General features: G+C 36.2%; 3 protein-coding genes across 8 annotated transcripts; 1 reads left to right on the plus strand and 2 right to left on the minus strand.

Annotated features, from left to right (window-relative positions):
* The first annotated feature begins 797 nt into the window (after nt 1–797).
* Nucleotides 798–4,604, plus strand: LOC119993176 (probable receptor-like protein kinase At1g80640). Its single transcript, XM_038840170.1, has 10 exons — nt 798–1,209; nt 1,557–1,721; nt 1,817–2,070; nt 2,179–2,311; nt 2,395–2,458; nt 2,542–2,638; nt 2,742–2,844; nt 3,634–3,752; nt 3,864–3,953; nt 4,146–4,604. The coding sequence occupies exons 1-10, from the start codon at nt 1,047–1,049 to the stop codon at nt 4,302–4,304; spliced, it is 1,347 nt and encodes a 448-aa protein (XP_038696098.1). The 5' UTR covers nt 798–1,046; the 3' UTR covers nt 4,305–4,604.
* A 567-nt stretch (nt 4,605–5,171) lies between these two features.
* LOC119993178 (aspartate aminotransferase, chloroplastic) lies at nt 5,172–11,068 on the minus strand. Of its 5 annotated transcripts, XM_038840176.1 has the most exons (13): nt 11,054–11,068; nt 10,915–10,964; nt 8,822–8,893; nt 8,505–8,558; nt 7,903–8,097; nt 7,720–7,758; nt 7,539–7,628; nt 7,315–7,423; nt 7,122–7,231; nt 6,835–6,978; nt 6,528–6,694; nt 5,909–6,173; nt 5,172–5,600 (listed from the first exon to the last, which is right to left on the minus strand). In XM_038840176.1, exons 3-13 carry the CDS (start codon nt 8,891–8,893, stop codon nt 5,469–5,471), a joined length of 1,377 nt encoding a protein of 458 aa, XP_038696104.1. In that variant the 5' UTR covers nt 10,915–10,964; nt 11,054–11,068; the 3' UTR covers nt 5,172–5,468. The 5 variants fall into 5 exon arrangements, with proteins under 5 accessions (XP_038696104.1, XP_038696103.1, XP_038696102.1 ...); XM_038840175.1 differs by lacking the exon at nt 11,054–11,068 and having other exon boundaries at nt 8,505–8,561; nt 10,915–10,955; XM_038840174.1 differs by lacking the exons at nt 10,915–10,964; nt 11,054–11,068 and adding an exon at nt 8,991–9,492.
* LOC119993179 (60S ribosomal protein L39) lies at nt 9,583–11,398 on the minus strand. Of its 2 annotated transcripts, XM_038840179.1 has the most exons (4): nt 11,241–11,398; nt 11,054–11,157; nt 10,915–10,964; nt 9,583–9,945 (listed from the first exon to the last, which is right to left on the minus strand). In XM_038840179.1, exons 1-3 carry the CDS (start codon nt 11,241–11,243, stop codon nt 10,916–10,918), a joined length of 156 nt encoding a protein of 51 aa, XP_038696107.1. In that variant the 5' UTR covers nt 11,244–11,398; the 3' UTR covers nt 9,583–9,945; nt 10,915. The 2 variants fall into 2 exon arrangements, with proteins under 2 accessions (XP_038696107.1, XP_038696106.1); XM_038840178.1 differs by lacking the exon at nt 9,583–9,945 and having other exon boundaries at nt 10,666–10,964; nt 11,241–11,397.
* Between the last annotated feature and the right edge of the window lie 4,410 nt (nt 11,399–15,808).

Below are 15,808 nucleotides of genomic sequence, written 5' to 3' on the forward strand. Positions count from 1 at the left end.
ATTTTTTTGCATTATTTTGTTGAATAAAAAATATATAAAAAAATTAAATGCAACGAGTAGGATCTTTTTTAAAAATAATATATATTTTTAGCATTATTTTGTTGAATAAAAAATATATAATTGTCCCATTATTGCTGTTAAATACTTAAATCCATCAGCAAATGTTCCCACATTGTCGATGAATGATTATTTTTTTTTATAATATGTGGGGATTCAAAATTAATAATGTTTGAAAATTAAAATTAAGGTGGGACCCATCTGTGCACTTATCTATTTAGCTGTGACCGGTTTGGACTCGCTCGGTTTCTAACTTTCAACACCTAACACGTGACAGGGTCATCCCCATTCCTTGCATCATATTCTATTTATTTTTTAAAAATTTAGGATTTATTTTTTTTGTTAGATCTAAAAGAACAATCTAAAAGAAAATTTCCAATTACTTCATGAAATTCCAGGAATGTTTAGGGAGAAAATTGCATGTATAATGTAGTGATAGTAATGTTGCTGTCAGGAAAGTCGAGAAAATTTGTATAACAGAGAATAAAAAACGAAGTGAATATACACACCTTGACTCGATAATAACCGACAACCCCTCAGCCAAGGTGGTTAAAGCATACCTTGACTCAATACCCAAGTTGGAGTTTCCACCCCATTTACTTAACAAAAAAAAGTGAAACTGAAAATGAAAATGGCTTTTGGATTTTCAGTTCCTTTTGATTTAATTACATAACTGGCCCACATAATTGTTGTGCACTTGTCCCCACTCCAGCGTTCCCTACTGAACGTCTGAATCCTTTTTTCTTTGCTTTTGTAGACTGAGAAAGACAGTCGAAAAGAATTCAAATATAGAAAGGAAGAGAGAAGAAAAGGCCGAGAACATACAAAGCAAAAATTCTCTGTCACCCACATACTCTCTTGTGTTGATTGAATTGAATTCAAGCTGAACCCACACAAGCATCCAGGGGGACAATCAATTTCTCTCATATCTCAATCTTCATGTGTTCTTCAGCATTATAGGAAGAATATATATACATACAAAGAAAAGTATGAGGCCATTGTTGCTGGTGATTCTTCTTATCCATGTTTTGTTCTTTTGGAATTTTCAGTCATTCGCAGTTTCTGCCACACCAGACCCACTTGTCCCCTCACCGGCTGCCTCTCCCATTATTACTCCATTCATGATAACTTCCATGGCTGCACTTCCTCCAGGTATTTTTTTTTCCACTTATTCGCATCGTTATATTTACAGATCTAATGGGATCATGGTTAATCTTCATGGGTTCGTTCAATTTTTTCCGTTCTAAATTTTTGGAGGGATCTAAATCGATATGGAAATTCAAAATTTGAATTTTCACGTTTGAACCGCTAAAATGGCGCACAGGATCTGGCTAATTAAATGGTGAAAATATAGCAGAATTGGTTAATTTTACAACAATCGTGCACATCCGATACGAATTTGATTCTCGATCAACAATGTATGCAGTTCTAATTATTGAGATGCTTGTCATTTTGATAAAGCCTAAACCAGACGCCCTCTATTTTCGTCATTCTATCAGGGCCACTAACAGGAAGCGAAGAAGGGCATACCATGGATTCTCACCAAAAGCTTCTCACAGCTCTAATTGCTGCCAGTACTGCACTTGGTGCAATAATCATTTTGGCTATTTTATGTTGTTGGATTTATTCGAGGAAGTACCACAATATTATTCCCCAGTGCACAGGTTCATTTCCTACTTATTCTTTTTTTGTTTCTTTTTCTGATGTTGCTATGGACATGCCTTATTTTGTTTATGTTTTGGGCATTTCTGGTTTTTAGATGCAGAGAGACGTGTGGGCTTAACACCATTTCTGGGAAAATTTAGTTCACTACAGATGGTTTGCAAGAAAGAATCACTTGCTTCATTTATGGATTACAAGATGTTAGAAAAAGCTACCAGCAATTTTAGAGATAGTAACATACTAGGAGAGGGTGGATTTGGACGAGTTTACAAGGCCAAATTGGAAAATAATACGCCTGCTGCAGTCAAGAAACTAAACTGTGTAGGTCAAGACGCAGAGAGAGAGTTTGAGGTACGACTTTTTTTACCGGCTTCTGGGTGTTGTTCATTGTTTATGAAGGATTCTATGGTAGTTTATTATGTGTATTGGTTTTTACACATTTTCAATTTGGAATTGCAGAATGAGGTGGATTTGCTGAGTAAAATTCAGCATCCTAATATCATTTCCATTCTAGGATATAGTGTCGAGGCGGAGATGGGGTTCATTGTTTATGAACTGATGGAAAATGGATCTCTTGAGACTCAATTACATGGTAAAGCACCCATATCTTAGTTCTCCTTTATTTGATGAAAAATAGTCAAGTGCTTATATTTGTTATGGAATTTGACATACTAGGACCTTCTCGTGGATCGGCATTAACTTGGTTTATACGAATGAAAATTGCACTTGACATAGCAAGGTGAGCTTGTTTGTCATGATGAGTAATTTTTTAGTGGCTACTTGATTGAAAGAAACTAATTATCTTATGCACTTGCTGACCAGAGGATTAGAATATTTGCATGAACACTGCAAACCACAAGTTATCCATAGAGATCTGAAATCATCTAATATACTATTAGATAGCAACTTCAATGCCAAGGTGAAAACATCTACAATTTTGCGTTAGTAAACGAATCCACTCGCATTATCATAATTTCTTGTAAATCTTACTTCTCCTCTCCCTCTTGATTATTGGGTTTCAGCTTTCAGATTTCGGTCTTGCCATCGCTGATGGGACCCAGAGCAAGAATAATATGAAGCTTTCCGGCACCTTGGGCTATGTTGCCCCGGAATATATTTTAGATGGTATACCAGCTAGACTTCCTATTATTACACAGCATTTTATTAATTATTTTTGATTGCTGTGTCTATTAAATAATGAATAGCTTGTTTATAATAGTTTTCTTCTAGACACTTAATTACTTCAATTATGTTTTGGTGCCTTTTGATAATGAATAAGATTAGTCAGCTGCACATGTACTGCCACCAGGTGGCATGTGGGTTATTGTTTTTTTTTTCCCAAATAGACACCTCTGATGCCTAAAATTTGCTTAATCTGAAACTCAAAATGTTTTTTTTCTTCTTTTATTTTCATTTCTGATGGTGGTAGTATTCCAACTGTTGACAGAGTTGCTTGCTGTCCTTTGAGTTTGCTTTGGCTTAAAGGGAGTGATTAGTGGGGACTTAATTAGTTTTTGGAGTTGACGAGGACAAGCTCAAGGCAAGGGTCAAGCGGGCCATATATGTTTTCCATCTTAAATTATTGAAAATTTACCTTTTGCCACTAGGATACATCAATATTATCTTGAGTAAATTAAACGCAGAATCTTATAAAAATAAGTCAAATTAAGAGATTAATGCAGATTACATAGTTTGAATATGCTTGCTATTAGAAATATTTTGTTCATGGATTTGAGTTGGATGAGTCTAATGGTTCAAAGATAGAATTTAATTTGCTTTGTTACCTTGACTGATATTCAGGTTAGAAATTTGATTTGCCCTTCAGTCTCGTTATTTTGCAATTAAGTTATTTTCTGTCTCTTGGTAAGATTTTGTTATGGTATTACAGTTGAATTACTTTTTCTAATATTGTAGGTAAATTGACGGATAAGAGTGATGTATATGCTTTTGGGGTGGTGCTGCTGGAGCTTCTACTGGGAAGAAAGGCTGTAGAGAAACTGGCACCAGCTCAATGTCAAAGTATTATCACATGGGTAGGACTTGCCCTTTAACTCCCATCAACTGAGATCTCATTGTCTGGAATTCTTTGAAGTTTTTTTTTTTTTGATTATGATATTTAATGAAACATAGCTTAATTAATGCAGGCCATGCCTCAGCTCACTGACAGATCTAAACTTCCAAATATCCTGGATCCTGTGATAAAAGATACTATGGATCTGAAGCAATTATACCAGGTTTGCAATCCTCACTAGTCATTACGCTTCGCTTGTGAATTTGCACCTCTAGGATTAATGCCTAAACACGATGTCATGTTCAAGTTTGTCATGAAGGCCATGGAGTCTATAGTTTGGAATGGACATGAATTAGTCTGAATTTAGTTCACTTGCATTTTGGTTTTGCTAAGTGGGTTGCTGCTATATGTGCAGGTAGCTGCAATAGCTGTGCTGTGTGTTCAACCAGAGCCAAGCTATCGCCCCCTTATAACCGATGTTTTGCACTCTCTCATCCCGCTTGTTCCAGTTGAACTCGGAGGAATGCTAAAGGTTGCGGCTAATGTGCCTCCTAAAGATCAAATACAGGACTAGTGTTGCTGGAGAAATGATAAAAATCAGACAGTGTGAGTTCTAAAGATCAAATACACAGCTACTGCTGCTGATTTTGTCGTTCAGGCCCAGATGAGCGTCAAGTTCATGTTGGTTCCCACTGCTTGCACATAGATGGACGTAATTAGATACATTTTCTTGGGTGTTCTGGTAAAGAATGGTTGTTCAGCAAAATTGTAAATTGAAACACTAAGTGTGAACTTTAACAGAATTTTGAAAATTTTTGTGCATATAAGATTGTTTGAACTTTTCCATTGAATTTTGAGAATAATAATGCTTGAGACCCTCAAAATATAACCTTATTTCACACCCAATCAATGTGAAGGATTGGACGTTAAGTGGACCTTATATGTGTGTTTATAATTAATAGTTATTTCACATGTTACAGACATGGGGTAGAATAAGAGTTATTTTGATAGGGGTAGCAAAAATTCAGTTTCGGGTCGGACAAAATCACGTGTTTATGAAATATTTACATGTCCGGACCTTAATTTGGATTGGATTTCGAAAGTATTTAATTGACCAAACCTAGATTGATTTAAATTTGGATAAACTTAATCCGGATTAGGATTCAAACAAGTAAAATGAGTAAAATTTATGTGTTTGGACCCGGACCCGGACAAAAAATTTATGTTTAAACCTAGATTTCGAACATATAACTCATGTCCAAACTTGATGTTATCCAGGTCAAAAATATTTGGTCATACAGACTGATGGAGTTTTGCCACCCCTAATTTTGACTCTGTAGCATCACTTTTGAGAATCCCCATCCACAGCAAATTGGCTACCCATCATTGTCACATGTATAAGGTTTTTCACAGCATATTTTAGGTGAAATGATAGAACTACGAGAAGGGCAGTATGGGATTGGGATTAAAAGAATGAAACGCGATTTAGCCCCATCTTGGTGTCCTGTCCAAGTCTGGGTTGCACATCTAACCATATGCAACTTCCATGTACATTATCCATGCAAACAAAATATAAGAAAACAAAAGGAAGAACAATCCCGCATCTTTTATTCAAGGGTACTTTACCTTTTGCCTCGGTCAAAACTCCACGACTACAGGGGTTATTGTCTGTCAGAAGATATATATGTAGTGGCAACAATCAAGTATCAACTCACCCGACTACCTGATCCTGAAGCATTCAACTAACATTGTGATATGAATCAATGATGGCATCTGCAAGGTATTCACATTTGGCCAAAGATAATCCAGCCAACGAAATCCTTCCATCCTTAGTCATGTAGACATGCCACTTGTTTGTCATGTTATCGCTCTGACCAACCAAGATTCAAAATTTGAAGAAAAAAAAAAAAACAAGCATTAGAAGCTATAGATTAGTAGTTTGTATGAAAATGACTGCAAAAGAGACGCAGACATCAGATAAGGATATCTATGAAAATCTTTAATCAAGACAAAGACAGTGATGTGTGACAACATAACGAATCCCATAAGACGAATAATTGTCAAATCATTTAGAGATAATGCAGCACAACAGCAACAAGAACCTTATAGGAGTAGAAGACTAAGAACACATAATTGTTCATTTATATCAATGATTGACAAATTTGACAGGGGAACTACCTGAGATTTGCTCAAGCCTGTGAATGAGAACATGCCAATCTGCTCAAGTATAAAGGACCAATCCTTTCCACTATTATCCTTTGCAGTGAGGCTATCATATAGTTTCTGTCTCACGTTCTTTATCCTTCCGGCCATCATCTCCATCTCCTCCTTCCATTCATTGAATAGAGTAGGATCTCCAACAACATTGGCAACAATTCTGGCCCCATGAATAGGAGGATTGGAGTACATTGGACGAGCAAGCCTTTTCAGTTGGCTTTTAACCCTGAAAACGATAAAAATTACGAACTTAAGCAGGCTCTTGACCAGGAAATAAGACCTAAGATTTCATGCAAGAACTTCCTCTGAGCCATTGATGATGCCATACATTATAGCAGGGTCTGGACAACATAGGACTGCCAATGCAAAATTTAACTGCTTTGAAACTAGAAAAAGCCATAGATTTCAAAGATATAACCCTATCAAGGATTGATATTGATCCCCAGAATATGCAGACAACTATGACAACTGACATCAGATTCAATTGCATGCCATCATTACTTTCTAATTCTCCTCTACCCAACATGAGACTACAATGCAGAACTAAGATAAGAAAGTATCGCATGTTAGCTAACTGCACCTGGCTGCAGTATCTGCTGAAGAGCATACAACATTGATTGCTCCAATCCTTTCCGCATAAAGACCCAGATTTTTGCTGTATGACTGAGCAACCAGAAGCTCCATACCACGTTCAGCAAATAACCTCACAGATGATGCGTCAGCATCAAGACTTCCACTAGCAAATCCCTAGAGCCGCATTAAGATTTAAGATAAAAGCCTTACCTCAGTTAAAGTCCTATGCCTTTTGCAACACTTCTAACAATATTAAATATGTAAAAATTCCACCAACATAGCCACATAGGACATTAACCAATGTTGAAAGGTACCTGGTATGCAACATCAAAAAATGGAATATGATTCTTCTCTTGAATGACATCGGCAATTTTTTCCCACTGTTCAGGTGTTGGATCAATACCGGTAGGGTTGTGGGCACAGCCATGAAGTAGGATAAAAGATCCTTCAGGTGCTGCCTGCAATTAATACAACTTTGGAATAACGAATGTGAAAAATTAACTAAAACAAAGACCTATAATTGTGTTCTTATCGCATGGAAACTCTGACATCTAACACCTGGAAAAACCATTTAATTTGCCATTTCTGGATAAGTAATGACCTTTATGTCAGCAATCATCCCTTCAAAATCCAAACCAACAGTTTTTGGATCATAGTATTGGTACTCAGACCATGGAACTCTAGCATCATTAAAGATATTCTTGTGGTTACCTGCAACATAATTCTGTCAGCCATGAAAAGCCATGTCTGAAAATATTATTGCTTACAATAATCAAGGGACTGATACCACTTACCCCATGATGGAGATGATATCAGAACTTTTGCTCCAGGAAAATACCGCTCAATAAGAGCTGCGGCTAGCCGAAGGGAACCAGTTCCTGAAAGACCCTGAACTGTTGCAACCTAAAAAAAGTTTCAAAACTCAGGGCAATAGAATTTTCCCTTACAGATAGAACTTTAATGACAAACAAAATAAAATGTTCTTTCAACAGATGCAAATTCATATAGTAATACATACTTTTTGTTGCTTAATCACAGGGCCATCAGCTCCAAATAATAATTCTGCTGTAACCTTATTAAATGCTGCTAGACCTTCAATTGGGAGATACTACATAGTACATAACACGTTTATTCAAGTAAGCGACCTCTAGTTAGAAATTATTTTCAATATCATATGGAATTTTGAGTAATTGAGATACCTCTTTGTTCTCTCCCTTCTCCAGCATAAGCTTCTCTGCCTAATCGGTATAATATTTTGATATAATTATTCTTAATAATATAATCACGTGACAAAAATTTGAAAGCAACAGGAAATATCTAAGAATCAAGGCTAGAATGTCAGCTATGAAACAGCCATAATAAAATGAGGCAAGAAAGCTAACCTTCTTCACAACATTGAGCACATATGGTTGAAGTTCTTCAGTCCGGTAGGCCCCAACTCCGAGGTTGAGCTTCATTTCATCATTGTCTGCCTTAAAAGCTTCTGAAACCCCAAGAATTGGATCAGGAGGAGCCATTGTAATACCCTCAAAGCGAGAAACATTGACTGCAACGGTCATAGATATCCGTCCAAAAGACTGCAGAAAATAAATAATTTTAAATCTAATCAGAAAAATGATATCAATAGATTGTAGTCCATCTGAATCCATCGGAGAAGTAACCTTAGATAACATTTTAACCATGATTGAAAAGTTAGTTGAGTTTATCCTGAATACCAAGTGCAAATAAAGCAATAGTTCAACATCATTATTCCACAATAACTTTAAAAAGTATAACATTAACACAGACAATACATTCGACGACACTATCCTGTATTACACAGAAATGATTAGCCACAACTAAGAGCCAATCATGATCGGCCTAACCTTATAAAACAATCCAAATGAAACCTTATAGCCATAATGGGTAAAGCAAAAAAATACTGAGACCAGATTCAGAGATAAGATAAGAGTCAACAAATGGTGACAACAAACTTAAAACACACCTTCGTGTTGGGAAAGCAGGAGCTCAGACTGCCACTTCCAAGCTTCACCTTCGCCTGCTAAAGTTGCAATAGCATGTTAGGAACATAACGACTTATTTGGTTGCCGCAAACAGAAAAATAAAATGTTTTAACCTTCACAGTAACTTCCATTCGTAATTACAAGCAGAATCAGTTAATTAACATCAGAAGAATGAAACAACTAATTCAGAGCCTCTTATTTGTTTTATTTCAGTTAATTTTCTCAGCAATCAAACAGCAAATACTGAGCAAACGTGTTCAATATTCAACAAAGAAAGCTTATAGCTAGGTTATGGTACCTTGAGAGTGTCATTGGTAGATATGGAAGCAGAGGGAGCGGCAGAAGTAAGAGAAAGCACTGCTAAAGCCATCTGCATCAAAATTTAAACCGATTTCAAGATTAGATGTGCATTAATACTTGCATGATATACTGATATCTAGATCAAATATCGGAGCTAGAATTCGAACATCCGAAGTAATCAAATCGATTTGTGAACGAAATTGGAAGTCGAGCTCGTTGAACTTTCGGAGGACGATTGGATCAATAGCTGGCCCGTGGAGAAATAGAGAAAGAAATGGCAGGCCGGCGATGGACACGAAGCGCAAGTCCCTAGTGGATTTCAGCCAAAGTGAAACTTGTTTTAAATCGACGGTCTGTTCTATGTGCAATATTGTTGTACGTATAAGGCCACATTCGCCATTGTAGACCCGTGCAAAAGGGCAGATGATTTCTGGTTGGATATGTTGATTCACGCTGGAGTGACACTTTTCAGCAGATGATAGGCACAGCAGTTCGAAGCATGGGCCAAAACTTGGGCCTACGAACATTCAATTTGGGCTACTGAGGTTTTCTTATAAGGCCGAACATCGAACATAACCCCCCACAGCCAAGAATCAAAAGCTGCTTCGGTTTTTCTTTCTTCTTATTTATTGGCAATAATAGGGGCTAAAATTCTCAAAAGTTTTAAGTTGTTAAATGTCAAATGCCATGTTGATATGCATAATGTCACTGTGATTATTGACACAATGTATTCAGGCCTCTTCACCATATAAAAGTTGATTGTGCTCAAAACCCATCCTGTGTATTTAGGCATCTTTGCAAGATAGAAGTTAATTGTGCTCACCACCCATCCTGTCTCCAAATCATTGATATTGACAAAACAACCCTACAAAATAACAATCCTCTGCTACCAGGTAGATTAACTCAATACTCAAATGTCTCAATGGCCAATTCTCTTCCTTTCGAGGCATGAGTTCACACATTAATTTTTCTTTAACTTGCCTGGAATGCGCAATTTGTGGACTAATATGCAGGCCTGATAGATTTACGCGGTGCACACAAAAGTGGTGGCTGCAGGTTCCATCGTATAAACAAAAAAATCTCGACAGCAGAACTTACAACTTTCTCTCTATCACTCAGCACCTGAGAGAAGCGTTCAAAAAGCATACTAGATAATATTGGAAAACTGAGCAAGCATATGTTGAGGAGTCGTACAAGTTACAACGTGCCGGAGCTCAAGGAAGCCTCAAGAAGCAACTTCAATTCATGCTCTAAAATGATCCTAGTGTAAATGTCCTACTATAGACCACTAAAAAGACGACCTAAAAAACATATGACTACATAAAAAAATGTTCCAAGATTCTATTAAGAAAAGTCCACATCATGCATACTTGCAGATTTCTTGGAAAATAAAAATTCGATGTACAATAACAAAAAGACTAATCTACAGAACGCATGGCAATGATTCACAAGATTAAAACATGGAAGACCAAGTAACCAACAGATGAAAATAACTTGTGCCAGTTTCTCCCACCCCAACAGTGGCTGGCTTCTAATTCAAAATGTTGAATAGCACATATATACATGATTACTACACAAGATACATATAAATTAATGAAAAGTGTCAGTGTGTTTTTGCCATTAAAGTGTAATCAAAACCAGAAAGTTAACTGTGCACCAAGATATAAACCATGAAAAATAGATTGCAATGTTACCATGGAAGAAACTGACGAATCAGTGTCATGAAAACATAGCAAAGATTGAAAACCAAAAGTAAAGTGTTCCATAAGGAAATATGAAAACAAATCAATCCTACTCATAGACAAGCAAATTAAATAGTAATGAGAACAATCTGCGAAGAACTTTATACTAAATCACTGAAAAGAACTATCAATCAACTATTAAACAGGCTACATTGAAAAGCAAAAAGATTCTGTAATTTCTCTCTAGACAAACTAACCAATTAGTTAGCTAGAGGAAAAAGACTTGGGCAAACATCTCAAAACAGTATTCTTATGAGCTTCTTACAATATGATTTCTCGAATTCAACCAAATGATTCATATCATTGTCTTCCAAAAACCTAAAAAAAAAAAACACTCTAATTAAAGCACCTCAAAATCCGAGTTTAGTACGACGCCAGTGCCTGCGCTTCGCGTTGTATCTGAAACAAAATTCGAAAATATTAAGCAATTTCATTCCTGTATGCGTCACTGAAAGAAAAAGAATTAAACTATACGGCCGAGATCATACCTGATTGTGTTGTCGGTTCTCATGCGGATCCAGTGAGGGATTGGCCTGTTCTGCCTCATCTTCTTCGCGAGCTTCTTCTTGATCCTGAAGGTCTTGTGAGACGGCTGTAATTACAAACGCATAAACGTTAAAACCAATCTTAAAAACCACACTTAGATTCAAAATATTAGGGGGAAGAGAGAGTGACCATTTTCGCTTTGATCTGCTGTGGAGCGAAAACCCTAATTGCAGAAAACTGTAAAGTAGAGGAATGAGGAATTTAAACGATAGGGTTTCTGAGGTGACAAGCAATGGGACATATGTCACAATTTCATTTGATGGAGCGAAAGTTTGTGGGTCCAGCTGTAAAATAAGTCTGTTCCAAATTCCCAAGCTTAAGAACAAGGCCCATAGCAATTTGGGCCTAAGTCGGTCATTGATTCTTTGGGCTGGAGGATGATTTTCTCGAGTTCTCTGGAAAACCCACCAAGAAATTAATTGATGGACGGCCCATTTAGGAACCATGGGCAGATGGGCTTACTTACTTAAATGGCGTACATATATAGGTGGCTCGAAGGCTTTGGTTTTACAAATTTTATAGGTTTCAAGTCGAAAATCCTCTAACTTGAGTTTTGGCTCTCTTTAACCTCTCTTGATTTACTTATATGACGGTTGGTGACAATACATGAATAATTGAGAAAGTAATAGGTAGTTTGTAATTCAAATTTCAAAATACTGCAACCATGTCGTGAATTGACACAATTCCATTGATTTTGGTACATCACATCAGCATATGACATGGTATACCATTCATTACCATTGAATAATTTCTCTGCAAGATACACGCACATTTGAAAACAAAAAAGTCATCAGGTTGTTTTCTCAACTCATATTTTCATGAAGATGATCCAATCACATGGCCTGAAAACGACCTTAATAATTGAAAATTTACATTATATGACCCACAAAAATATTGATTAGACGTCGTAGTCTTGGTTAATTAATTTCCAAGCTATTGAACCAATGGTCTTATCTGGATTAATTAGATAGTTCCCCTTCAATCAAGACTGCTGCATAGTAAACTAGATTGTTCCATGCATGTGATTGAGCGTGACCATGACATAAATCATGGAATTTTATGCTGATTTACCAATTCAGATAAATCTGATTGCTGCTCATCTTGGAATTAGCATAAATGGCTTGTTAGAAATCTCAGCCGCGTACATCAATAATATTGTCCGTTTCGTGTTTATCAGTTCTTATTGATACATCGGACTCGCATGACTTTGTTCTTATTGAGCTGTCTCACTTAACGATATTTAGGCCAAAGAAAAATACCTTGATGATGAAGAGGGAACGAGACTTTTCTTAGATTCTTACCTACAAATCTTGACATGGCTAGCTAGGAAACAAACATCCTTGTCAAGACATGTTAATGACGATCGAGCTTGGCGTTTCTGGCATCTCAAAATTCAAAAGACCAGGCTGGATGGGCAAATCCCTTGGTCTGCGGCATTTCAATCACTGTCTGTATCTCACTCCCGCAGTGATTTCTTCTTGCCTTGTTAGCCAAACCGCGTTAAGCTGTCTCTCTTTCTCATCAGCCGCCACCCCACCCTGTGTCCATATATATATATGGTTCCAACAAAATCTGACGTCCGATTTTTCAATGCAATAATAGTTTTAGAAAACGAAACATATATAGACATTATTATGAGGTGACGCAATACAAATAATTGTGATTTGATAGAGAAATCCATGGTTTCATTTGTTCTAAACATTTCTTGCTGGTTGTTCTCAATGAATTGTGTACATATATGCATGTGAACTTTTTGTTAAGTATATACTGGTTTTTTTTGACGTCTAGTAAGGCCATCATCGATCACCCACGTTATGCTTGTATGACTATAAATATCGATGGCCAACAACCCTCAAATAGTGGCGTATCCAGGATTTAAATTTGTTGGGGCATAATCAAACAGTTGAGATCTGGGGGTAGTATCTTCGGAATTTTTTTTGGAGTTTTTTTATATAGCAAGAAGATATCTATATTTATCACATTGTTCTCTATGAATTTTTCATATTTTGAAAACGCTTAAGTATAACATTATTAGTAATAGTTCAAACAACTAATTTTTTTTATGAAATGTAGAAGACAATCATTTAAAAATTAATTATGCATTCGATTTCACAAATCCTCATTGATAATGTTCGATCCTAAAAAACATCGATCTTTTAACACTTAACGTTACTATAGGCAAAACCAATGTTAACTTCAAAAGTTATTACACAAAAGGCGAGAAGACGAACACAGGGGCACAAAGGGAGATCAATTAGGGAAAACTTAAAAGTAATGCTATGACTTAAGTAAAAAGCAGCTCATAAGCTTTTGGTTGTTGCCCATTTTAGATCTTTAGTTTCTTGTAAAGTTGTCGTGCACGGTAAATTTTTGTTGGATTCTTGGTAAATTTTCATTAGGGCATATATGATACATTTTTTTATTGGGATATGATATATTTTGCCCAAACATATAATATATTTTATATGTCCGCCTTTGTCCTCAATCGAGGTGGTCAAAACATATATTCGACTTGGTGATTTGAGTCTCTATCCCGCTTTTTATCCTAAGATAGGTCCCACCTCACGCGCAAAATATGAAAATATTATTGGGACCTACATCATCTTCTTCTAAAGTTCCAAGTTCATATATATATACATATGTTTTTTTTTTTCTCAAATGCAAGCATTAGATCATGTAAACCAAGATACGAGACAAAATATTGGGTTAAATCTTTCAATCCAAACCATGTGGGCTCTCTCTTAGATATGCTGTTTCTTTTTGTCTTCTACTCTCCCTTTAAGCGAGATATAATTATCTAGTCATGATTTTGAGATCTCAAAAGTACCCTGAATCTTGTTGTTCTCAACAATTGTAGGGTTCATGCATGTAGCCAACCAGTTTTAGTCCATGGTTTTATAAACTGGATGGACCCCACATGTACATAGATGATCTATACATTTGCAGCTCAAAGTACTCATGTTGCAATAACAAGCCTATCAACTATCAGAAATTCCACCCCACTCATGTCAATTATTGTTTGTTTTAGGTTTATCAATACTATAAATACATCAGACTCACACGACTTTGTTTCATTGGACTATCGACAATGATGCTTGAGTCCAAGAAAAGCTATATATGTTATATGAGAGATGATTGAATTTTTCTTATAAATGATATCGTTTAGTATATAATCTCCAACATCAATGATATCATCGTTTTAAGTTTATTGGTTCACTGTGGATATATCGTCTGAACTGTTGACAACGATACTCGAATCTAGAAAAGGCCATGTTTATATGAGAGATGATTGAATTTTTCTTATAAACTACATCGTTTGATACTCTCCAAATAGCAATGTAGGATTACAAGTCTTGACATCAACCCACGTAAGTATACATGAAATCTCACATGGGAGAGTTTCATGCAAGTTGTTGATGATCAAAGCAACAAGTCTTTATGGTGAACATGGTTGTCTCTGTCTCACCTAAAATATCTCATCGAGCAAGCCAAGCAAACAGTCAAACATAGCTGCTGAGAAACAGATATATCAGTGAAAACGTTAGATGATTACGACAAAAAACAATACGAGAGGCTTTTTAGCAAAAAATATTGATGTCTAGACCATAAGAACTTGCTACGTACTGGCATGTGAGTTTGCAGTGAAATTGGATGGCAGGGTCATCATCCAAAGTGTTGGTTTGTGTACGTCTTCTGGGTGTACGTGGTGGGTGGCATATGCTAATGTTTCCAATTTTAGCAGCCATGGCTTGTCTCACATATATTGACATGTTCACCCCCCCCCCCCCCAACAAAATCTATTCACAAACAAGAGTGACCCATTTGTATATATAGAATAACGACCATCTATATGTAAAGTAATTTGTTTAAACATCTCCATTTCATACTATTAAATGACCATGGTGTAGTCGAAAACGTAATACCAGGGCTAAACCTACGTTTAAGCCTAAAACACAAGAACTAGAATCAACCAGAGAGAAGCAATCTCGAATATTTTTAGCAATCGTAGAATGATCTCTTAGGATATTACAACCCTAAATAATAGTAAACTGGGTACTTAATAAAAAAAGAAACTGAAGTAAAGGAAATTGTAGAAATTATGAAATTGTTCAAAAATAGTGAAACACTTTCAAAGACCTAAGCGGGGGAATTTGGCTAAAATAGCGTGGGGCCAATGCATGACAATGTAACTAATTTTGATGACCACGCCACGAGTCACCTTACCAAATTACGTGTAAATTCTGAACTCATGACTTTTCGATCATACTAGAATGCATTCTTCTAATAATAGGAGGGTAGTCGTTCTACATCAAACCATCACCATCTTTTTATCTTTTAGATTTGGTTTGGGGGGATTGTTTAGTTTAGATATGTTGCTCTTGGGCGCACAAGGGTTTGATCAAATTAATGATTTGGATTGGTATAGGGTAATAATTATTGTCTAAGAATCTTTTAATATATGTGTCATTGACTCAATCATGTTTTTGTACCAAATTATTGCATTGACTTTTGCTGTGCACCCATGTTTTTTAAAACTGTCTTGTGTATAACCAGAAACCGAATAAAATGCTCCAATTTTGATCATCAGATTGACAAGATAGTGGTTTGATCAGTACCTTGTTGAACAGATATCTAACTTAATATTTGTACGGGTTTGATATAAGTGGTTCTAGTTGGTCATTCGGGTATGCGTTGGT

Source organism: Tripterygium wilfordii, chromosome 23 (genome assembly GCF_013401445.1).
Source record: "Tripterygium wilfordii isolate XIE 37 chromosome 23, ASM1340144v1, whole genome shotgun sequence".
Classification (NCBI taxonomy): Eukaryota; Viridiplantae; Streptophyta; class Magnoliopsida; order Celastrales; family Celastraceae; genus Tripterygium; species Tripterygium wilfordii.

What these genes read in the sequence shown, in the direction of transcription:
- LOC119993179 (XM_038840179.1), bottom strand. An exon ending in AGAACCGACAACACAATCAG is followed by an intron (nt 10,965 to 11,053) that starts GTATGATCTCGG and finishes ATTTTGTTTCAG; the next exon opens with ATACAACGCGAAGCGCAGGC.
- LOC119993178 (XM_038840173.1), bottom strand. Translation starts at nt 9,350, where the DNA reads ATGTTCGTAGGCCCAAGTTTTGGCCCATGCTTCGAACTGCTGTGCCTA. An exon ending in CTGTGATTAAGCAACAAAAA is followed by an intron (nt 7,424 to 7,538) that starts GTATGTATTACT and finishes AACTTTTTTTAG; the next exon opens with GTTGCAACAGTTCAGGGTCT. An exon ending in GATATCATCTCCATCATGGG is followed by an intron (nt 7,232 to 7,314) that starts GTAAGTGGTATC and finishes ATTATGTTGCAG; the next exon opens with GTAACCACAAGAATATCTTT.
- LOC119993176 (XM_038840170.1), top strand. Translation starts at nt 1,047, where the DNA reads ATGAGGCCATTGTTGCTGGTGATTCTTCTTATCCATGTTTTGTTCTTT. An exon ending in CATGGCTGCACTTCCTCCAG is followed by an intron (nt 1,210 to 1,556) that starts GTATTTTTTTTT and finishes TCATTCTATCAG; the next exon opens with GGCCACTAACAGGAAGCGAA. An exon ending in ATTGCACTTGACATAGCAAG is followed by an intron (nt 2,459 to 2,541) that starts GTGAGCTTGTTT and finishes CTTGCTGACCAG; the next exon opens with AGGATTAGAATATTTGCATG.